At 32.0% G+C, this 23,328-nt stretch overlaps 10 protein-coding genes and 1 non-coding gene across 11 annotated transcripts; 5 read left to right on the forward strand and 6 right to left on the reverse strand.

The window, feature by feature from the left end:
* Positions 1-129: 129 nt before the first annotated feature.
* Kpol_1025p25 (PX domain-containing protein) lies at positions 130-3,063 on the reverse strand (the record flags this gene model as incomplete). Its single annotated transcript, XM_001644913.1, has 1 exon — positions 130-3,063. One exon carries the CDS (start codon positions 3,061-3,063, stop codon positions 130-132), a length of 2,934 nt encoding a protein of 977 aa, XP_001644963.1.
* Positions 3,064-4,012: 949 nt separating this feature from the next.
* On the forward strand, positions 4,013-4,125 carry Kpol_1025trna3. The gene is made up of 2 exons: positions 4,013-4,051; positions 4,081-4,125. It is a non-coding gene; the product is annotated as a tRNA-Leu (tRNA).
* Positions 4,126-4,257: 132 nt separating this feature from the next.
* REC102 (Rec102p) lies at positions 4,258-5,028 on the forward strand (the record flags this gene model as incomplete). Its single annotated transcript, XM_001644914.1, has 1 exon — positions 4,258-5,028. The coding sequence occupies one exon, from the start codon at positions 4,258-4,260 to the stop codon at positions 5,026-5,028; it is 771 nt and encodes a 256-aa protein (XP_001644964.1).
* Positions 5,029-5,102: 74 nt separating this feature from the next.
* On the reverse strand, positions 5,103-6,293 carry MCY1 (putative cysteine synthase; the record flags this gene model as incomplete). Its single annotated transcript, XM_001644915.1, has 1 exon — positions 5,103-6,293. One exon carries the CDS (start codon positions 6,291-6,293, stop codon positions 5,103-5,105), a length of 1,191 nt encoding a protein of 396 aa, XP_001644965.1.
* A 1,022-nt stretch (positions 6,294-7,315) lies between these two features.
* Kpol_1025p28 (nicotinamide/nicotinic acid mononucleotide adenylyltransferase) lies at positions 7,316-8,587 on the reverse strand (the record flags this gene model as incomplete). Its single annotated transcript, XM_001644916.1, has 1 exon — positions 7,316-8,587. The coding sequence occupies one exon, from the start codon at positions 8,585-8,587 to the stop codon at positions 7,316-7,318; it is 1,272 nt and encodes a 423-aa protein (XP_001644966.1).
* Positions 8,588-9,235: 648 nt separating this feature from the next.
* Positions 9,236-10,324, reverse strand: Kpol_1025p29 (uncharacterized protein; the record flags this gene model as incomplete). The annotated part of the gene is made up of 1 exon (XM_001644917.1): positions 9,236-10,324. The coding sequence occupies one exon, from the start codon at positions 10,322-10,324 to the stop codon at positions 9,236-9,238; it is 1,089 nt and encodes a 362-aa protein (XP_001644967.1).
* A 1,390-nt stretch (positions 10,325-11,714) lies between these two features.
* Positions 11,715-13,301, reverse strand: Kpol_1025p30 (PEX28-32 family peroxisomal membrane protein; the record flags this gene model as incomplete). Its single annotated transcript, XM_001644918.1, has 1 exon — positions 11,715-13,301. One exon carries the CDS (start codon positions 13,299-13,301, stop codon positions 11,715-11,717), a length of 1,587 nt encoding a protein of 528 aa, XP_001644968.1.
* Positions 13,302-14,258: 957 nt separating this feature from the next.
* On the forward strand, positions 14,259-14,783 carry CWC24 (U2-type spliceosomal complex subunit CWC24; the record flags this gene model as incomplete). The annotated part of the gene is made up of 1 exon (XM_001644919.1): positions 14,259-14,783. One exon carries the CDS (start codon positions 14,259-14,261, stop codon positions 14,781-14,783), a length of 525 nt encoding a protein of 174 aa, XP_001644969.1.
* A 325-nt stretch (positions 14,784-15,108) lies between these two features.
* On the reverse strand, positions 15,109-19,575 carry MMS22 (Mms22p; the record flags this gene model as incomplete). Its single annotated transcript, XM_001644920.1, has 1 exon — positions 15,109-19,575. One exon carries the CDS (start codon positions 19,573-19,575, stop codon positions 15,109-15,111), a length of 4,467 nt encoding a protein of 1,488 aa, XP_001644970.1.
* A 1,202-nt stretch (positions 19,576-20,777) lies between these two features.
* Positions 20,778-21,761, forward strand: TAD3 (Tad3p; the record flags this gene model as incomplete). Its single annotated transcript, XM_001644921.1, has 1 exon — positions 20,778-21,761. The coding sequence occupies one exon, from the start codon at positions 20,778-20,780 to the stop codon at positions 21,759-21,761; it is 984 nt and encodes a 327-aa protein (XP_001644971.1).
* A 463-nt stretch (positions 21,762-22,224) lies between these two features.
* On the forward strand, positions 22,225-23,243 carry EFB1 (translation elongation factor 1 subunit beta; the record flags this gene model as incomplete). The annotated part of the gene is made up of 2 exons (XM_001644922.1): positions 22,225-22,304; positions 22,703-23,243. The coding sequence occupies 2 exons, from the start codon at positions 22,225-22,227 to the stop codon at positions 23,241-23,243; spliced, it is 621 nt and encodes a 206-aa protein (XP_001644972.1).
* Between the last annotated feature and the right edge of the window lie 85 nt (positions 23,244-23,328).

The following is a 23,328-nucleotide window of genomic DNA, read 5'->3' on the forward strand; positions in this document are numbered from 1 at the left end:
TACTAATTAATCTTCATCATTCTAAATATAACGAAGGTAAAAGAAAACAAATTTTTTATCATCTATGTAAAATATTTTAAATAGATTTATCATAATTTCAAAATTATAATCTAAACATTATATACCTGATTACATTTTAAAAATGTCCTTCACATAATCGTTAAATGCCAGTGTCCTTAGCTTTTCTATCTCTACTACAGATGGATCCTTTTCAACCAATTCCTTGTATTTTTTTTCAAGCGACTCAAGTTGATTGTTAATGTCTGCCAATGAATAGGAATTATCATTTAAGATATCTATATTAGTTGTCCCTGTATTATCAATAATTATCTTCATCTTCTTTTTACGTAACAATATTAGTTCTTTATGGATGCGTCTTATATCGAATTTGTTGTCAATTATATCATCGATTTCTGTCTTTAACGTCACAATGTCAGTCGCTGCTTCTCTGGATAGTGACTCAATATCTACCATATCTTTCTTTATTTCGGCTTCATCATTTCTCAAAAATTCTAAAATGTTCTCAAACCATTGCACATATTCATCAACAATTCCTTCCGTATCATCTTTGCAAAAATCAATGGCCAATTTCAAATAGCCTTCTTGGTGTTTCAGTAATAAATTGTTCAAACTACAAATAATATCAAATTTCGTACAAACCCCAAGTTCCCCATGTATATTGCTGTTGATTAATTTTATTAAATCATTCATGAATTTTTCAAAAAGTTTTAGGGCAACTGCAACATTAGCAACTTTAAATACTTTCACCATTGGATCATAAATGACATTAACAAATGCTTTTAATAGCTGAGAAAGTTCAGGATCCTGCCACATTTTTCTCATCAATTTCTTATCGTGTTCTTTATAATAAAGCTGTAACAATTCCTTAACGTTTGAAAACAGTAAACTTATGGCTTTCTCAGATTCTGTAATCACACCTTCTGATCCATGCTGTATTTTCCAGTTCATGTAAGATTCAATCACTTGATCAACTATTGTTTGCGGGATATTACCTGATTCTGCATTCCTTATTAGAATAATCAATGATATTGGCATTTCCATTGCTTTAGAATCTTCCTTGATGGTTTCGATCGTTAAGTTACTTGATGCCTCAGGGTTTGCAACAAAATTCTTTAAACAATTTATTAATGCCTGTGATCCTGGACCTTCTTCCAAAATCATCTTCTCGAGTTTCTTGATTATCTTATTCTGTGCTTTTAAGTCTTCATTTAAAACAGTAGTGAACATTGTTTGAATTAAAGAGTAACCTCCAAATGGCTGTGTCAAGAATAGGTCAGTCATACCTTTCATGATGGACATTGGATTTGTTACTTTCATAATTTGCGACATCATTGTATATGGCATCAGCTTGTGCAATCTTTTAATTTGGGTATACAAACCATAACTGTTTTTATTACCTAAAAGTAAATGGTAGATGAAAGAAGCAAAAAATGTTCTAACACATTCAACAAATAGCATCAAATCTGTTGACATATCCGCTGTACCTTTTAAATTTCTGATCTCCGAAACCAATTTACCTAAGTACGATTTATCCATCAGTAATTTCTTCTTAAACGTCTTCGTAAAATCTTGAAGTTTTGCTAAGTGGTCTGCATTCGTAAATTGGTTTCTAATTTCATTCTGTAAATTTGCAATATCTTGATCCCTTCTTTTAATTATATCCTCTTTTGTAGATTCTCCTAATAATTTGACATCTTCGGTTGAATCCTTAAAGAAATTGAACATTATCTCACTAAATGCAATATCTTTATCCTCACATAAACCTCTTAGATATTGCCTCAAAGAAGTTCTGGTATTTTCCCGTGGGCAATTTAAATTGTTATTGATGCTAAATGATTCAGGTCCCTCACGTTCTGTTACGCTTTTATCTTCTTCTCCTTCTTCTTCAATTGATTTATCTAAGCTGTAATTTGATAATACATCCGATAAAGATGGGGACATTGGGATATCTTGTAAAGCAGACATTTCTGGGGGAGGTGAGTTAAGGCCGTTTATCTTCTGTTTGCGAGGCAATTTTGGAAGTCTCTTACTTGGAAAATCAGCCTTTAATGCTAAATTTAAGGCTTGGAAATCTTCATAACTTTTCTTCAAATATATTAATCTTTCATTCTCTTTTGTATTATCAATAACTTTTAATAGGAAATAATGACTTGATTTTGATTTATAGGTGACACCAGTAGTTTCAGTTGAAACCAATTTTGAAAAAAATGCAGATGATGTTGTCGTAGATGTGGTAATAGCATTTTTCATCCATTTTGGAGTGGATGGAATTCCTAATGAATAACTTGATTTTGTAGAACTAGTACTACTAGTAGAAACTACTCTTTCTTTTTTTGTTTTAATCTCAATCGTATTTTTTGAGTCCAGTATACCAATAACATTTATATCCCAACCGTTTATATAGACTGGTTCATCAGTTACCAAATACTGAATTGTATCTTGTGATGGGATACCAAAATTTTCCAATTTTGACCTTTTATGTGCGTCTTTTTCAGTCAAAAAGGCATCTTTTGCAGTACTAAAATAAGCAAGTTCATTAATTGTATTTATATGGGCATCAAATAATAAATACATCAGTTTATTTGACTTTTCTGATATTTTTTTCCTTTTCGTCAACTTCTCTCTTTCTTCACTGTCACTAAAATTTAAAGTCATAAAATGTTCATAAAATACTTGTAATTTTTGCTGCCAGAATTTGGAATCATTGATAACATCTTTTGAAAATAATGGAAATGGTATTATGAATATTCTTAAAAATGAATTTAGCAGTGGGAAAGCAGTTTCTTTAGTTGTAACCGAATTACTATTCACGGAGTTATTCTTATTATTTTTTGATGATGATGAAGATAACATTAATGTAGTAGCAAATACATTGGATGATTTCTTTTTAGCTATAGTCTTTGGATCAACATTAGCAAATGGATGCCCAAATCTTCTCAAAGCATCAACTGAATTTAATTCATTTAATTCGTGAGCCAACTGTAATTTTATTAATTGTTTCTTTAAATAATGTTCCTGAACAGGATTTATTGTAGAACTCATCTTGACGTCCTATTAATAAATTTATCTTAATTCTAAACTTAAAAATCACTAATATCTTCAACTTATTTTGTAATGATATAGGAGAATAGGGTTAAAGAAAGGTGGTTTCCTTTTAACAGCGTTCCTATTAATAAAACCTCATAAATTGGATTAGAAACACAATAGAAATATGAAAAAATTGGCAAATACAGAATTACAAACTCTTCTACAATTGATTGGTATCCTCTCTCACTCTAGTAATAGTAATAAACTCAACTTTTACCTGACCTTCCTTATATTTAATATAATTCAGAGTTGATATTTTTAGTATGGCGATTAGTTATAAACGTTTGAATTTTTCAAGTGTATATGTATATTAAAAACCGATAATAGTAAGAAGAAACCAACAAAAACAGGGCTTAAGCAGATATTAAAGGGGAGTATAAGTACTAGTCAGGTACCATTATATCAAGTTTAGAAGTTGATCGAAAGATTGTGGTGTTTGAACTCATATATGGCCAAATGCGTATTCCCTTTTCAAGATTCTTCCAAAAGCTTGATCTACTAGGTTTAGTTAGGAGATACAGTTGGTTATTTCCAGGATCAGTAATTAGATTGTTTGAGAATTGATATGTTAGTATTATTCTTATAACTTTGTGTGTCCAATTTGTATATTATCATATATCTAATATGGTACAATTTGAAAATAGCTCAGAATAGTGATGGATACGTTGTTGGGTTGATCTGTCTGTTAATATGTACTGTAACTGTTTGCTTGACGATTTCCATCTTTGAAGTGTTATTGACTGAGATCTGTCTGTCATAGAGATAGGTTAAACACACAGTGAGTGACTTCACTACAAATTGTAACTCTGTTGTTACCAATAGGTAAGGACCTTAAGATCTAGTCACATGCTACTTTTGCCGAACCCGGTCTGAACATTTTTCTTAGATTTTCAACAAATAAAGCGGTTGTTTGGCCGAGCGGTCTAAGGCGCCTGATTCAAGTATTAGATTACTTAACTACTAAGTAGGAATACTCAGGTATCGTAAGATGCAAGAGTTCGAATCTCTTAGCAACCATTATTTTTTTTTCGTTTCAATATTTTTTTCCTTCCCTATCTATGCTTTGTTATTATATCAAGTGAGGTATTAGCAAATTAACCGCTAACTGTTTGCAATAGCAAGACACCCATTTATCACAGTTCTACAGGAATGGAATTCAACGATACTTATTTAAAAAGTGAACAACTTAATCGACAACAACTCATCTCGTGTTGGAAGAGTTCTGTAGAATTTAATAGTGACATTGGGCCATGTGACGAGGGACTTGCCCTTTATCTACCTTCAATTGAACCAAATTCATTGATATTGGAAATCGATGTTCATTTTAATAATAGGAAACTTACAAGAAATGAATTTTTATTTCAACAATTGGAATTATCAATGTCAAAAGGTTTGTACTTTTGGAAAGAGAAATTGCTTTATGACTGCTCTCTTTTCATAGACGAAGACAATTATAATAAACTTTGTCTAAAATTGAATTGTAGAATATGGAATGGCAATAAAATATCTTCATTATTGCAAAAGCCAATCGAATATAAAGATCATAGAAAATTTCTTCCTAAAGTATATTATTTACAAAAACTAGAAATTTCATCTCATTTTTTCTCTCAGACACAATTGGATTCTGTGCCGATAGTTGATTTCGTGAATACTTTTAATGAATTTACTACTTCATTGTTTTTATCTCAATTGGAGTTTCGTTTCCCTTTAGTTTTCTCTTCTACTACAAGACAATTGTTTAGATGTCAGGAATCAGAATTAGGCCCAATTTCTTATGCCTTATCAGATTCTCCAGCACTGATACCAATTTTAATAAGCATAATTTCAAATAATATGATATATACATCAATTTACCAGTTAGTGAATCCTAAGAAGAAAATAACAAAAGACTACCCATATTTTAAATTTTTTTTACTTTGACGAGGGATTAATTACCCAATTTTGCTTTAATTTTCATAAGATACCTAAAATCATCTATTTTTATGTAGTATATATTAACTAATAATGTCATCAATAGTTATGTTACTATCTACTTTTCTGGCTTCTTTCCAGAATTTACTCAAATGTCTTGAACCGCTGTCACAAGCAATAATTACAATATTGGAATTAGGTTTCAAACTTTGTGCTAATTCTATAGCAGCAACTGCATTTATGGCAGTACTGCTACCAATAAACAAACCATCATTAACAGACAAAAACTTGGCCATCTTAATAGCTTGTTCGTCAGTGACCCTAATTGATTCATCTATCAATTTTTCTCCTTCTTGGAAATTCTTGGTAATTCTATTTAACCCGATACCTTCTACGATTGTATCAACTTGGTGCCTTCTTCTGGTCCCTTCTTTTTCTACTCTATCGTACATTACACCAAAATTGATTCTATTGTAAAAGCCTGAGCCCTGTGGATCAGCTAAAACAACATGGCATTTCCTGGTTCTAAATCTACTTTTTAAATATTTAGAAACTCCTGAAATAGTACCACCTGTACCGCAACCTGCAATGAAGCCTTGAATATTACCTCTTAGCTGATGATAAATTTCAGGGCCTGTAGTTTCGTAGTGAACTCTCCAATTAGATTCATTTTCAAATTGATCAGCAAATATGCCTCTTGGAATAGTTTTGTCCTTCAAATGCTTTGCATTAAGTTCATCACAGGCTTTTTTGGCAGCATTCACATATTGATTAGGATCAACAATAGAAGCTGGCTTAACTTTATTAACAGTTGCTCCTAAGCTTTCCAACAATGCAAGTTTTTCATTAGCAGTATCATCAGGTAAAGAGATATGGGCATTATAACCTAGGGAATTGCAGATCATAGCTATAGATATCCCAGTAGATCCACTAGTACCTTCAAAAACCCAACCAGGTTCACCTCGTACTAATAAACCTTCCTTTTCGGCAGTTTTGATGATATTTAAAGCAACTCTATCTTTTGCACTACCTGCTGGGTTCTCAAGTTCCAGCTTCGCATAGATGTTTCTTCCTGTATATTTAGATAATGATTTAATTAAAACCATTTGGGTGTTGCCAATCAATTCATCTATACCATTTTTAGGTTTAGGTGTGTCTCTTAAAAACTTTTGATTCCTGACAGTATTATATGTAATAAGAACTATCGTAAGTGCTGTAGTCAAATTGAGAGCATCTTTTAAACTTATACCAAAAATTGAATCACTCTCTAACATAGCAAATAAATGGCTGGTATCCTATGTAGTATTCCTTTCGACTGGTTTTTCATCCACCCATTTATACTTGAAGTCAAGTTAAACTGATTCTATATTTTTTTTCATTTTTTCAATCCATCGCTATTTAAAGGTTTTAGAACATTAAAATACTGACAATGCTATTATTATTACATACAAAGGTAATAAATACAGAATTAAAATAGTCAATTGAATTGTGTATTTTATATCTACTTGTATTTAAAATATGGTAAACATGCATTATGCATGCTGAATATTCATATATATATATCCATATTTATATATTTAAATATCTATATATTATTGGTACAACATATCTTCTAATCTAATAAACCTTTGAGGCTTTGTTGAAACTTGACTGAAACGACAGGCAGGGAAGTTAATAACTGTAATACATTCAAGTGCCATTACTTGGTGCATAGCTTCTTCCCGTGCCAAATTTTCAAAATATCCTTCTACACTTTCTCTAGCCCTTTTTACCTCCAAATCAAATTGAAACTGACACCAATCTAAATATTGTGTCTGATCACTTTCAGAGAGTCTTTCATATTGATTTAAAGTTAATGGTGGGAATCTTCTTATAAAATTATATTCTGTCATTAGGATATGTTTATTTTCTTGACAATTTGGAAGATTCTCTCATAAAATGCAAATTCAAAAATAATAATGAACAAACTAATATTTAATTTCTGACATATTTATATGGTGAATCTTAATATGATCAAAACTTAAGACCCTGTAGCAATAAAATCAGATTCAATATTTACAATACAGTCCTTTGAGATATACATTTTGCTATTTGCAAAAACCTTTCTTTATTATGGCGCCAATAGCAAATAATGTCAATAACAAGAAAATTAATCAAAAAATACCTTTAATAAAAAATAACCAACAGGCAATCTCTTTTATAATTAGTCGAAATGCATATTATTATTCTTATTATAATTATAATTATTAATGACTGTAGTATTACATATGAATTCCAGTTTTAAAAATTTTATATACTAATCCTTGTTACCCATAACTTGTTTTACCGGTTCTGTTTGATTGACATATAAGCCATGTTCAGCAATATATCTAATTACAGAATTAGGTAATAAGTACTGCACAGACATCCCACGTCTTAAGAACAAACGAACTTTTGTAGATGAAATATCATTATAGATTAATTGTTTTATAACTAAAACATTTCTTCTATGTTCATACATGATATCGTGAGACAATAAAAATGAACGTACATCTGAACCGGTTCTTTCTAGGATTAAACAACCATAATTACCTAAAATGTGATGTAAGTCAGCATCAGCCCAAACGTTTGGTTCACCCATTGATTCAATTAGATCACCACCGGCCAATAACATAATTTTAACACCAATTTTTTCACCAGTAATTTTTGAAATACCACCTCTTTTAACGTTAATTTCATGATTAAAATGATCTAATACTTTTGCAGTTCTGGTATAAGCAGGTTGTAAAGATTCCCAAGCGTCTACCATTAACCACGATGATGTTCTTTCACAAGCTAATTCACACATACGAACTCTATGTTTTGAAGGAGCTAAACCAGCTTTTTTATAATTATCACTCACAGGTGAATAATAACCACCTATAACTTCAAATCTAGTTTGTTCATTAATAGCATCTAAGGCCATTTCGAACATTCTTAAATGCAAATATGTAATTGGTGAGAAAGAACCACATGCAACTATAACTAATGGTAGCTTATTTGGATTATTTAATTTTTTTGATAATCTATGTGATGGGAATTCATAAGATTCGATATCTTGAGCCTGTCTTACAATTCCATGAGGCACTTCTTCTAAATCAGCAATTTGATTTTTCAAAACACCGAAATTGTAACTAGTGGTAGATTTTTCATAATCTGATTCATTATCAGTTAAAGTTTCAACTTTAGAACTATCTTCAACAATTTCATTAATTTCATCCTCTTCATTTTCATCCTCTTCTTCAGCAGACGAAATTTCATTGGATAAAGGCTGGAAATCGTCCATATTTAATGGTATTCTATTTGATCTAAACTTTCTCCCGTTATTCTTAATATTGGTGTTATCAGGTAATTGATTAACCATTGATGGATGAGGAGATATACGTTTTGATTTCCTTTGGAAAGGGGCATCAATAGAGGCATTATAATCGGCCAATACATAGGGAACGATAGGCTTTGATTTTGGAATTGTTGATTCTGGATCATTAGGAGGATGAGGCTGCTCATTTGGGGTAGGTGGTTTGAAATCTGGTGCCCGAGTTGGATCCATCTTGATATTAAAAATAAATATCTTTTATTATTTTCTAATTCTATTTTTTTTTTACCTTTCCCCTTTGTCCTTGTCCTTGCTCTTGTTCTAACTGATCAATGGAGAAGCAATGGCAAAAGAAAACTCAGTTCTTGTCTAATTGGATAACCAAAATTAACTAACTAATCCAATGTTTTAAGTAACATTAACCGACAGAATAAAAACGATAATAGCAAGTTGAATGACTTCAGATTTTACTCTATTTTAATATACTGTCTCTCTTCTCTTCGCCCTCTTTTAATCCTTCATTCACTCACTTCCCAGTAAAAGCAACAAAGTTATGGTAAATGAAACAAACAAAAGAGTATCTTAAAACTGTACAATATAGTATGTAATATATATATATATCTGTTTATATGTATATGATCTACCAAAAAGAACCTAACCAATTATTTGTTGTCATTTGTGATAAAAAGTTTCGAAACATTTAAATTCGAAACATTTTATTTCGAAATCGAATTGGAAAGTTTCTTTTAGATGCGATGGAAAATGTTTCAAACCGGTGTTAAAATTAAAGGCCTGGACTGGTCGATGAGATGAGATGAGATGAGATGAGATGGTAATTAAGTATAACAAGATGTTGAAGATTGGGATGATTAATGGTATTTATTATCTAGTAGAATACTGTTGGTTGTTATTACTATTGTGGTAATAGTTTTGGCTAACTGGGTATGGTGGTTGGTTTACAGGATATGGGGGTTGGTTCCTTTGTTGTGCCTGCATCTGGTGCATTTGGTACTGTTGCTGCTCTTGGAATTGTTGTTGTTGGTGTAATTGTTGTTGTTGCTGCTGGTGCTGGTGCTGCAATTGTTGCTGTAATTGTCTGTCATGCATCTCTTGTTCATAACGCTGGAGTTCACGAGCTTGCTCATCAAGAAATTGTTGATCTTGATCGTGACTTATTGGATTTGGTCGATCTTGCTCGTATCTTCTTGTGTTCGGTTGACCCTGTTGTGTCCTTCTTTGATTTTCATTCCTGTGTTGTGACCCTTGAAATCTCTCCTGATCTTGACGTCTTCTTTCTTTTTGCATATGTTCAGCATCCCGATTATTCCTTACTTGAGGACGTCTAGAATTTTGGGATGATGTTAGAGGTGGTGGTTGCGACGGTGACTGACGTGTTTGGTTTTGTGCATGTTCTTGTACTTCCTGTCTTTTCCTTTGCTCCATTGCTCTTTGTACGATAAAATTGTAAATCATCGCCGCATTTCTAGTTGAACACGCATTCATCCAAGAAAATATCGATCCTAAAATAGGAATTAAACTGATGGCCAAATCAACACCAATATTACTGTACATTTTGACCTTTAATTCTGCAGATAAATGAAACTTTTTATCAGCTAATTGAATCAATTTTTTATGAACTGAATACATCAATGCAGGTCCAATAATTGGTAAAATTGAAACTATCGGTGCCCAACCGACAAAATCAGTCCAACAGCAACACCCACAAATACTTCTATCATGAATCCATGCCTTGTCTCTAATTTTCTTCCAATCTTTTGTTTCCTGCTTGGTAAAATAACCTTCTGGAAGTTTTCTTTTTATCTGTTCCTTTTCACCAGTTTTTGGATTAATTAATTCTTCATAAAATGGATCCTTTGTCGGTTGGAAATGTTCACCTGCATACTCATTACCATAATCAATAGCAGCATCTTGAATAAATCCTTCAATGGTACTCTGAATGAACCCGGACATCTTAGCATACACAATTTATCAGAGATTAACTTACTTAAATTAAACTTAAAACTATATTAGCCAGCCATACAAAACGAATGAGAATATTACGCACACAGGAACACTCAGCAAACTAAGCTATTCTTATAGATATACTACATATACAAACAAAAGCACATATATATATATATATATATAACACTATTTACTTTTATTAGATATGTAAAAGACGATACAGCATTTTGTTGCTAAAATTGATCTCATCTCTAACCTAAACTGAAATTAATAAAACAATGACAAGAATAGATCGGATTTCACGCTTAAGCAAGCAAATACAGAATACAAATCAATTATGGTTGATTTGTATGTAAGGACCACCCACTCGTCAGGCTGTTTCGTGTTTTCTAATTTAGAAACAGACCTCAAAACAGAATGGGACCTCCTCAACAACGAAGGCTTTCCTTTAACATATCGAAGCAAGTTATCTGGTTCGACCAGTCCTCCTTTTTTGTCATTATGAAGAAGACTGGTCTGTTGTGAAAACGTCCTGGTTATAGAAGCAAAGTTCAAAGAACAACAGCAACTGGTCTGTTATGTTGACACTTTTATGAGGAGGGAAAGGAGAATGTCTGTAGAAAGTACAGATTTGGTTTTTTCGGGTTTCGGTTTCGAAAGTCAAAAAACAAACAAAGTTGGGACAAATAATAAATGTCCTATGACATTTATTATTTGTCTTTGGACATTATCGAGTTGAGTTATGATTCTCAATGGCAGTTAATGATGAAGTAGATTGAAAAGGAACCTACACCAGGCCTAACAGATGTCACAAACTGGAATAGGGTCGATAGGTCAGTCATGATGGTTCCTATTGATTTTAGGTAAGGAAGAGAGGACTCTCAAGTATTAAAATAGTGTGTTATCTTTTTCTTGTTATATGCTAAATTATATACATACAGTAACATATATATATATAATTATATATAAATATATATAATTATATATATATATATCTTAAATGATCTTATACTCTAGGTTTGCTGTATTTTTTTTTCTTGTCCCTTCACTTTTGAGTGATTGATCGTTCAATTTGAACTTTCATAATGCAATATGATGGTATAATGACAGAACTTTTTGATTGTTAAAATGTTAAATAGCGAATGATTTTTCAATAAGATTAGTTAGAATACTGTTTATCTTCATTATGTTTGTATTATTATTATGTTTTTTTTTTGCTTTGATTTATGACATAAGGTAATCATAGTAAAATCTTAAAGTGAGTCTTAGTAACAGACAGATCCATCTAAGGAAGAAGCTTTCTGGAGATCAAACAGAGAATTCCTCTGCTTCAAAATAGATCTGATATATTAACTTAAAAAATAAAAAAAAATTATTGTATTTTGTATACTACTCTTCATATTTCTTTTTTGTCTTTGCCTGATGGTTCTGAGCCAGATCTATTTTTACTAGGTTTAAAACCCAATGCTTCTTCTTGTTCTCCCTCAATTCCTTCCTCGTCATCTTCTTCACGATCTCCACGATGGCGAAGATTATCCTTTCTCGTCTCAGATGTTTCTGTGACCTCAACCGTAGTTGAATTGTTGTTTTCCTCAGTAACATCATTTCCTAATATTATAGGTTCTTCAAGAATAGTGACACTTCTATTTCTCTTTAATGAACCGGTATCATTATCCTTTTGCTCAGCACTTTTAGACTCTTCATTATCTTTGATGCTTTGGATGTTAACTTCAATACTATTTTCTTCATTGTCTTCATTTGCTTCAGTATCAATCTTGATTAGTTCCGCAGTTCTTATCCACCTTCTTCTTCTTGTATACTTCGAAAATGAATCGGATGTTGATGGTTTCTTCCACGTATTATCATAGTAAATAAAACCTTCATCTGCACCAGGTGAAGCAGTTGTGCGTTGTTTAGAACTTGGTAATTGGATTGCACCATCATTAGTCAAATCCAATCTCCAGCTTTTATCAACCCATTTCCATGTTAAATCCGAACTTTCTTCAGGCAATGTAAAATCTTCTGGAGAAGGAGCTTGGTTTAAAAACTCATCAGTCCATGGGGTTCTTTCATAACTTAACATGCTGGAAGTCCAACCGATACCAATCCATCTTCTTTGATTTTCATAAAGAACATAAGTAAACCTTATTGTTTTATTAGGCATTGCTCCAGGTTGTGAAACATCCGTTTGTGTTGGTGATGATAATTTTCTTACTTGCTTATGAACAGCAGCTATTATACCTTGATTTTTATTAATCCCACCTAAATCTAACCCAGTTAAATAAAAGACAAATAATCTAACAGCTTTAAATTTCCATAATATTCTTCTAGTGACTTTCGACCATGGCGATTGATATGTTAAGATATAAACCCCTCCAACCAGTAGTAAAGTTCTTGGTGGGAATATAAATAATGAAATCACGACATAAATTGGAGACAAGAATATAGTAGTAGAAAGCAGTCTTCTAATGTCTTGAGCACTTAATATTGTGATTGGGGATAAAAACATATCGAATTTTCTAGTGACTTTATCCATCATTAGAACAATATCATCTAAAGTTGGTTGCGAACTCATAATATCTTCTATGTTTTGATGCAATAAAGAATAACCCCACAATAATCCTACAACCACTACATGACCAAAATATTTTGTTATATTTTGAAAATATAATATACCCATAATATAAGCCAAAGTGATCAAAATACTGCCCCAAATATTTTCATTTGTCCAAGTGACCAATCCTAAGAAAGAATCAGCAAGTATCAAATAAGGATAAATTTTGACCAACGATTTCGATATGGTAGATGGAGTAGATGACAACAATGGAGAAGACACTATAGTCGAACTGATGTCCATATTCATAACATTACGTTTCTTCAATGCACTTCTGATAACGTTGGTCGAATCTCCGCCAATCTTTGGTTGTGAGTTTTCAACAAAGGTAGCTCTAGTTTCACTTTCCTTTAAATTAATATCACTCATCTCCGTATTATTACAACTACTATTATTCTTCTGATTATTATTATCGAATACCACTCTCCCCGCCAATAGTATCCCTAAACTGTAAACTGTAAACTCGAGATCCTAAATCCAAAATCTTAAATACCAATTTCAACTCCAGTTCCAATTCCAATTCTTATAAAATCAGTTTCAGAATCTGCAAATTACTGTTGCTATCTCCGTTTTCCTAATAAAGTACAAATTTGGTGAACTCTTGGAATATAAAAAAGCACACTGCAATCAAACCTAAAGAAACACGATTGACACTAACCTATACCCCTTCAAACTGAAAACTTCACAGCAGAAATAGTCCCTTTAACTCCATTAAAACATAAATATATTCCAAAAGTTAGTTCTTAAATTCTAACCATGATTCGTTTAAATACATGTTGAACATTTTTTTTTTCTTGTTGAAATTTCATTATGGGAAAGGGTTTAATAACGAACTGGTCAAACAAGAGATGACTTTGATGATGATGGGTGAATTTAATAAGAATAATTGGTTATATATAGATGATGGGATAGATATAGAGGGTTTTTGAAGTTATATTTTGGTTTCTATGGTCTGATATTGGTATATCCGATTGTTTATTTTGGAGGTTTTTAACTGCAGGAGTTGGGAAACCCCCTTGTGAGATAGATTATGGTATAAACTGTTTCGGAATATGTTTAAGAAAAGAATGTCAAGTCGACAAATTAAAGCAGAATAAGAGAACAAAGTTGGATGCTATCGATAGCGGTTTGAATGATGTTAATAGAAGTTCTGTTGGTGATGCAAGGTCTAGATTGAAAGATTTTAAGAAATTGGATAGATCTAAGGATGATAAAACGTTGCCTAGCACTGAGGTTCGGGAAGCTGAAGAAGGGTTGGATAGTGATGATAGATATTCATTGAGTGTGAATGAAGATGCTATTAAGGTAGATAGGTTGAATTCCGAGATGGCTTCCGATCTTGATTCGATTAAAAAGAACGATTCTGGAGATCCAGTTCAATTTAGTATGAGGACGGATAAAAATAAGATTAAAAATCAGATCAAACAACCTACGAATGTTAGAACTACACTGTTGGTGGACTACCAACCTGACGTTTGCAAGGATTACAAGCAGACGGGATTTTGTGGTTATGGTGATAGTTGTAAATTTCTTCACTCTAGAGATGATTTTAAAGCAGGTTGGAAATTAAATCAAGATTGGAAAATTAGTGACGATGATGATAATAAAAATAACGATAATGGAGGTTTAGATGATAAGATAACGGACATTCCGTTCAAGTGTGTGATATGTAAAGATGATTATAAAACACCTATTGTTACCAATTGTAACCATTATTTTTGTAGCAAATGTTTTACAGATAGAGTGAGGAAAGATACCAATTGTTTTATATGCGGCAAAGAGACAAATGGTACTGCTAAATCAGCTAAAACACTACAGAAATTATTAAAAGATAGAGACCAAAATAAGTGAATGTTTTTCAACTGATTAATAAAAACGAATATAATATTTCGGTTCTTAGTAAGGACTATTAATAGATTCTCTGTAGTTCAGAGTAAACCGGTATCCAACAAATTATATCAAGAAATATTGACGTCGTTATGCGAATTAGTAATAATCTGTGACAGAATAAGGTGCACATTACGAGGTTATGATAAATTGTGTGTTTGTCAAAATGTAACAATATTTAATTGTTTAAATGCTAATGTTATATATGCAGAATTGTAGAAATTAATTGTAAGTATATAAATAAAATATGCCGAATCATAATATGCAATACCTTTTGACCTTTTCTTGATTAACTCACGTATTCAAATGGGTCAGTAATCTCTTGGATCTTGGACATAGCTTCCTTTAATGATTCGGCGTGTATGCGGATAATTTTTCGAATAATTGATGTTAATAAACCTTCTGTGACATAAATTGGAGAAACTTCTGAACTCAAGGTGCCATTAGATAAGTCTAGGAGAAGCTTATTCTCTAGAAAACCATCGGATATATTCAGAGTTGCAGATTGCAATTTGGTGCATTCACTTTTGAACTCATCAATGTGTCTATTGTATGGTGTATTTTCATTGAATGGAAAACTCTTACAAATTACAGAATATAAGTAGCATAGATTTGTAAATTCTTCAGGGGTTAATTGTAAGAACTTTCCTCTTATATAACTGTTAATAACTTTCATGTAATTGACAGCTATAAAAGAAAGCATGGCATCAAAATCAACTTCCCCAGTAAATGCATGTCCTTCAATTAATTTTGAAAAAAAATCGATGGGTTGATCGAACAATTTAAATTGAAAAAGAGACTTAATCTTCCCTTCATAGTTAGAAATTTCATTATTTATTAATAATGCGCTTATCAAACCGTTTTCGATATATTCTGATGTCTGGAGTTTGTCATTATATGACAAACAAATTTCCCTGAAATTAGACTTTTCCATCTCAGTATCAGATATACCCAGATCTCTCTTCAATATAATGAATTCATGATTACTTTTTAGGGTATCGTAATAGTTCTCGTTGATGAATAGCACAATATTGTTCAAATAATCTTTAGACTCGGAATCTTCTCGTATAACCTTTAAAATATTGGAAATCAACCGAGTTATTAAATTTGTCAATGATAATGAGAATAAAGTGTTTATTAATTTCTTTGTGAATTGCAGCCATTCTTGTTCTGTATTATTAATGAAATATTTCAAATGAATATTTGTTTCCTTCTGCAGCAATAAAGAAACAAAGTTACGGAAATTTCTATTCCTTTTTGTTAGAATATGATCGACTGTCAATGCAAAAATAGGTTCCCTAATTAGATTATAGGTGTCTTCGTCACAAATCTCCAATGTCTTGTAGTAGAAATAAATTTTATTTTCTAGTGCATGTTCTAAATTATTAAACATAAAAAAGGACCACCATGACAAAACACGTCTATCTAGTAAAAATTTACCAGTAATACAATACGCATCAATCCAAAATCTTTCTTCAGCAACCTTTGATTGTACTATTTTAAATAATTTATCCTGGACCCATTGATCACCTAGTTCATTCATTCTAGATAATAGTAATTCAATTATTAATTTGGATCCTTGCTGTGTCATTGACTCCTGGATTGGATGTGTCAGACACTTATACAAAGTCTTCAAAGTAGCTACATTTGAAACAGTATAAGTTTTGAACACATTTGCAATCCTATTCAAGTAAGAAATCCATATTTCAGAAACGTCATTATTAGTAGACACTATATGTCGATAAACCAGTAGCGTGAGATTTGATTTATAATGCAGTTTTTTGGAGTAGTTTATTTCCATTAGAGTAGATATGCCAGTTAGCAAAATAGAAGATAATTTTCTTGACTCCAATATGTTTATTTTTTTAGAAGAATACTCTAATATCAGTGGTTTCAAAAGATCTTCTAGTCTTTTTTCTAAATTGATTGACGAATTTTTCGCGATCAACAACAGTAAATTTATTCTGTTTACTAATATTTGTAGAGGATCTGTTCCCTGAACCTGACTGATCGGAATAACTTTTTCTCTCATTGCTTCAGATAAATCAAGAGTATCAAGTATACCCAAATATTTATTAAATAGCGTACCAGGTAACCTGCCTGTTGCTAAATCTGACATAACAATGTTATTGTTTGAGGCAACCGATTCTTCTTCAAAATCAATATATCTTCTCCTCTTGAATATATTGTTAAAGAAAAGAGCAATTTCATTAGATATTCTCCAGCTTAATATACCTTCACAATAGTTGACCCATTTGAAAGCATTAGCAATAGAATGGTATGTGCCATCTGTTTCAATAATTGACCACTTTTGAGTTTTTACTGGGAATAAATGGACTAACTTCATTGCGACAGAGGGTCTAAAAGAATGCAACTCAAGACTTGCCCATATTTCGTCAACGTTGTCGAGATTTGATATAATAAGGTTCAATATAACATAAGCATCATCAAGATATTCATCTTCCTGATTTTCTACATTATCGTAACAAACTGAGAGAAGAGTGAAGAACTTTATAGTATCATCTACAATTTTTAACTCAATTTGTTTTCTTAAGCTATTAGACACAGTTGAGTACTTCGTTATTGCATAGAAGAAAAGTAGACAAAACGCAATTTGATAAAAATGAATCGGTTTAGCTTTGTCCCTTATGGCACTTACCTTCGATCTGAATCTTTTATTGAAGTTGTCAACAACATAATAAAGGTCTGTATTATTTAAGAAAAGAATGAATTCTGAAATCAATTTACAGCCATTTACTAAATCGACGTCCGTAACACCAGTTTTCAATATTTCGGAAAATATTTCATTCAATCCTTTTGCAACATCATTTGAACCCAATTTTGATAACGTGAACTTTTTCTTATTAATATGGACTGTAATAACATCAGGTGGATTAATCTTCTTATTAAAGAATAATACTTGAATTGAATCTAAATTGTGTAAAATATCAAGACTAGATTCAGGTCTTTTCTCATCCGCTGAGTCATATTTAGAAGAAATGCCTTTCCCCTTTGTGACAGAATATTTATTGCTGGGCGCTTCTAGAATTGTGACAAATGTATTGATTTTCCTTGAAATATCAGAATTTGGGCTGGGATATAGGCCTGGAAACTTACTTACAGAACTAGACTTCTTTTTCCCTTCTTCTTTATCTGATTCCTCTTTATCATTCGGATGTATTTGATCAGTTACTCGCGATATTGATGAATCTTCTAAATGTTTTTTATTAGTTGCAACATTCTGGAAAGATAGCCTCTGTTGAGATGAATGAGGTTTTCTAATACTCTTTTTTGAAGTAATTAATTTTGAAGTATTTCTATTGACTCTATTTATATTGGTATTTCTGACATTGGCCCGTTTTTTACCAAATTTTCTTGAATGCGATTGTTTGGATTTTAAATTACTTGAATTAGATTTCGCAGTTTGATTTGAGAGCATTTCATCAATGATACCCCTATTAGATTCATTAGCACTATCTGTTTGCGGATTTACGTTTATTATTTCATTAATGCTCTGGTATCTTGTAACATCAGATATATCGCGTTCTAGTAAAATTTCGACTTCTTCTGTATTATTTTCTGGATCTCCGGTAGGGAGATAGATAACCTGTTCATCGGAAACATAATCATTTTGAAAGTCGTCAAATGAATATTCATCTTTATATTTCTGGTTGTAATATGCATTTAATTCGTCTAGATCATTAGGAGAGGGTTCATTGTTTTCGACTATCACTGGATTGTCCTGACTAGTTCCTTCATAAACATCTTCATCATCATCGCCTACTATCATTTCCTTCAAGAGATCAGACTCGAAATCATCCCGTACTGCTACGATTTTCTTCTTCTTTGCAACACCCTTTTGATTTAAATGAACTACCTGTCGGCTTCTATTTTTTTTGTTGCTGGTTGTTTCTTTCAAAGACTTTTCCCATAGAATTCTAGGCAATATGCCTCTATAACCATTTTTGACATCAAGTTTTCTTCCTCTAAATTTAATTTCCTCTTCAACTGAATAATCGTTGCCGCTATCTTCATCTGACAAATCTTGAGTTGTGCTCCCTGTTATATCTGTTGAAATTCTGTTATGTTGATCATTATTGAGAATATTGTCTGTATATGTGATGGGATCTTGCATACTATAGTCATTTGATATCCCTGTATGATTGTAAAACCCATTAACTTCTGTCTCCGCCTCACTATCTGTAGCCTGCCTATCATCAACTTGGTCATTATCATTATCGCTATTCTCTGGCATAATATAATCATAATCCTCACTTCCAGAATCATAAAGTCTAAAAGGTTTCTCTATTTCCTTTTCTTGTGAATCTGGATCAATTGGTTTGTTTGCTATTTTAACACCATCTAATATAGAATCATATCCGGTGATGTCATAACCTTGCAAAAATTGTCTATGCTTCAGTCTTTCTAAACTGTATGGGTTCTTTTGAATAGCTTTTCTCTTTCTTAAATGCCTTCCACTAATACCATCAATATAATTATTTTCTTCACTACTTACACTTAATCTTCTTTCACTTTGTAGTGATAATTCTGCACCTGGAATGGGTTCTTCTTCATTTAGATCATTGTTAGATTCTCGTTCATTAAAATGAACGTCTTGATTCAATGGAGATAACTCCGAATCAGAATCAATGCTAGCATCTGAATATTCAAATGGTTTGAAAATGATCTCAAGGTTATCATCTTCTTCTTCAGAATCGGGCACGATATATAATGAAGCATTAACATCTGAACTCATGAGAATTGTACTGTATCATTTGTTGTAACCTTTTACAACAGCTTCTGTTCCTCTTTTGTTATATTTTTATTATATTTTTATTATAGTTTAAAAAACCGTTAGACCACCAATACCCTTAGATGTGGCTCCAATATTGATATATCTCTTGTTTGCTATCCAAATATCTGTGAAATATGCCTCATTTCTCGATTATCAATCAATCAGTTCTTAAAAAGCTTTTACTTCCACCATCATATACTAAACATCACATTTTTCTGCATTACGCGTACTGTCAAATTAATTAAAGTTTTGGCGTCATCCTCAAATTGAAACAGAAACAGACATTGATCAGTTTGACAATAAATCCTTCTAATGAGGCAGTTGGATTATTTGGATGTGGATTATAACAATTGACTAGTCTGATTAAATATTATGTTATCCAATTCTTGGCTTTTTTTTTAGGAAAACAGTCAAACATATGACCACTACTCATGAGACTTTAAAAGGCTATCTGTGTTTTGAGATGAGATGAGCATGTAATTGGTGATTCTATAAACAAATAACTTGGAAATTTTCTAGGGTCGAATCTTGGAATAAAGCTATTAGTTTCATGAGTAAATTTATATTCTATTATCTAACTAATTATTATTTGTTTCTTGTTCTTGATGGAGGACCTCCAATAAAGCTGCCAGTGATATCCTTACACTTTCTAAAAACCGACAGAAATTCCAATAACTTTTTTCTTGGATCTTACACAAGGTTATATTTACAGTCAATATTTCAAATGTAGACTACTAATTCACTTTCATTGACAATAGGGTGTGTCACTTTCTCAAGTGATCATCTACTAATTCATTTCTGATCCGCTTTTATAAAACCTGCTAATTGGCTAATGAATTCTAGATTCCAATTTTAATTCGCCAACTTCACCTTCATTGACCAGTAAAATAGGATGTTTATCTTACCAGTATTGTGTCGGACTCCAAATTGTACTTTTTATATCCTAATCCTTCCAGAATCATCTCTTCACGCCTTTGCCATTCCCTTTCTTGGACCTTTAAACAAGAAATTCAACGCATCGATGATTTAAAACCAGTTTAAGTAAGAGACGAGATGAGATGAGATGGGATGGTAGAAGAAACTTGTTTATTAATGTTGCAGATCACTAACTGATTTAGGATTGTGATTGCTATATTGCCCAAGTAGGTGTTTTTATAAAAAAAATGGTTAAGATTAAATCAAATCCACTCAAGATAGATTTTGTAAAATGTATTATAGAGGATAAACTTTTACAACTAAAAAGCAAAGTCAGTGAGGATACACCTGATCTGTTGAAAGTATGGACTATTGATATTGACCCTAGAGAGTCCAAATATGTGATTGAACTGATTAGAAATAAATTGCAACCAGATGATCCCATTTCCTTTTTGCATATCAAAAGAATTAAGAAGTTAAAGGATAAGAAGTTGTTAACAGTGATACTGTGTTCTGAAGAACTTTATGAGAATGTTGAAGATATTGAAGCTTTGTTAGAGATGTATAAAGATAAATTCAGTTATGATAATTTACAATGTGAAGTTTCAGTTCCTAGAAACCCACCACCTACAAGGGAAATAATGTTGAGTTGGTCGGAATTATATTGGCCATTAAACTGGAATGGTAATCCAAATGATCAAATTTTAAATGATTATAAAATTGATATGGAAATGATTACAAAAATGTTAAATATAATAAGTAAGAAATCCAACGAATTAGATTCAGGAAATGACCGATTACCAATAGTGACAGCATTTGTAAACCCTACGAATCCAGAAGATTACATTTTGTCAATAGATGAAAGGGATAGTACTGGTAATATTCTAGATCACAGTATAATGTCAGGAATTCAAAAAATTGCAAAATCAGAAAGATCAAATCGTCTTAAAAATATGACCCAAGAATCCGATGAATTGACATATTTATGTTTAAACTTTGATGTTTACACTACACATGAACCCTGTTCGATGTGTTCAATGGCATTAGTCCATTCAAGAATTAAACGATGTATCTTTATAAATCAAATGAATAAAACAGGATGTCTTAAACTCCATAGTGGTGACAGTTACTGTATGCAAGATAACAAACTGTTAAATTCAAAATATGAAGTTTTCCAATGGCTGGGAGATGATTACAAGATACCAAAGATAGATGACAGAATATGTTGTTAATATTGGAAACGAATAGATTGATTGTACTCACATATATGCCATTGGTTCTACACCTTATACACCTCTAGAATCATCCATCTCCATATCCATCTCCATTCCATTATCGATGGTCCCATCCATGGTCTCATAATACCCTAATAGCATTAAACTGATTCTATCCGTCCACAATGATAATTACGTCGTTGTCATCGAATCGACTCGAATCGAATCGAATCCGAAATGGGAAAAGTGAAAAATTTTTCAATCGGTTTCGAACAGCCCAACAAGAATATTTAATGGAATCGAATAAAGAACAACCATTTTTGCAATTGATTTATTCTTTTCGACTTTTATTTTGTTATTTTAAAAAGTTCTTACCACTTTTTACATTTTATTATATTTGTTGTTTTTACTTTCCATTATTTGTTGTTAATTTCTTTTACATTTTTAGATTTCATGTAATAGAAAACCAGTAATAACTAAAATGGCTTACACTGACTTCTCTAAGATCGAAACTTTGAAAGAATTGAACAGCTTCTTGGCTGACAAATCTTACGTTGAAGGGTATGTTTAGATTTAATTTTTTGTTTTAGTTCCAATTTTAAATTATTTTTTTTCCTGTTCATCATCACAAGTAGTATGATTTTTACTCACTGGATTGAATTATGAATCTTTAATTAGCAATTGTGAAGGATGAACTTATTCTTTGGTCCGTGTTTATGACGGGAAGTAAGACCCCCGGTATGAGTGACACAAAAAGATGTGATTAATTTCACGATTTCTGACAATTGTACCAATTGCTAATTCTGGTTCTATATTCAACTCTTTCATCTCCCTGTAGAGTAGAAAGAATGAACCGATGGAAATTGATAATTGATAATTGAAAATTGAAAAATTGAAAAATTGAAAAATTTTTACATTTAATACTAACAATTTTTTTATTATTATTTATTTTCATTTAGTACTTCTGCTTCCCAAGCTGATGTCACTGTCTACAAGGCTTTCCAACAAGCTTACCCAGAATTTGCTAGATGGTTCAACCACGTCGCTTCTAAGGCTGACGAATTCGCCACTTTGCCAGCCGGCTCTGCTCCAGCTGCTGCTGAAGAAGAAGATGACGACGAAGTCGACTTATTCGGTTCTGATGACGAAGTCGATGAAGCAGCTGAACAGTTAAAGGCTCAAAGATTGGCTGAATACAACGCCAGAAAGGCCGCTAAACCACCAAAGCCAGCTGCTAAATCTATCATCACTTTGGATGTTAAGCCATGGGATGATGAAACTGATTTGGAAGCTATGGTTGCTTTCGTCAAGGCCATCGAAATGGAAGGTTTGTCTTGGGGTGCTCACCAATTCATTCCAATCGGTTTCGGTATCAAGAAGTTGCAAATTAACTGTGTTGTCGAAGATGACAAGGTCTCTATGGATGACTTGCAACAAGCTATTGAAGAAGATGAAGACCACGTCCAATCTACCGATATTGCTGCTATGCAAAAATTATAAGAAGACTTTATGGATCGTCTAACTTTTTAATTATTGCTATTCATATATAATATTCACAAATTCAGGGAATTTGTTTAAATGATTA

The sequence above is a fragment of the Vanderwaltozyma polyspora genome, genomic scaffold (genome assembly GCF_000150035.1).
Source record: "Vanderwaltozyma polyspora DSM 70294 KpolScaffold1025 genomic scaffold, whole genome shotgun sequence".
Taxonomy (NCBI): Eukaryota; Fungi; Ascomycota; class Saccharomycetes; order Saccharomycetales; family Saccharomycetaceae; genus Vanderwaltozyma; species Vanderwaltozyma polyspora.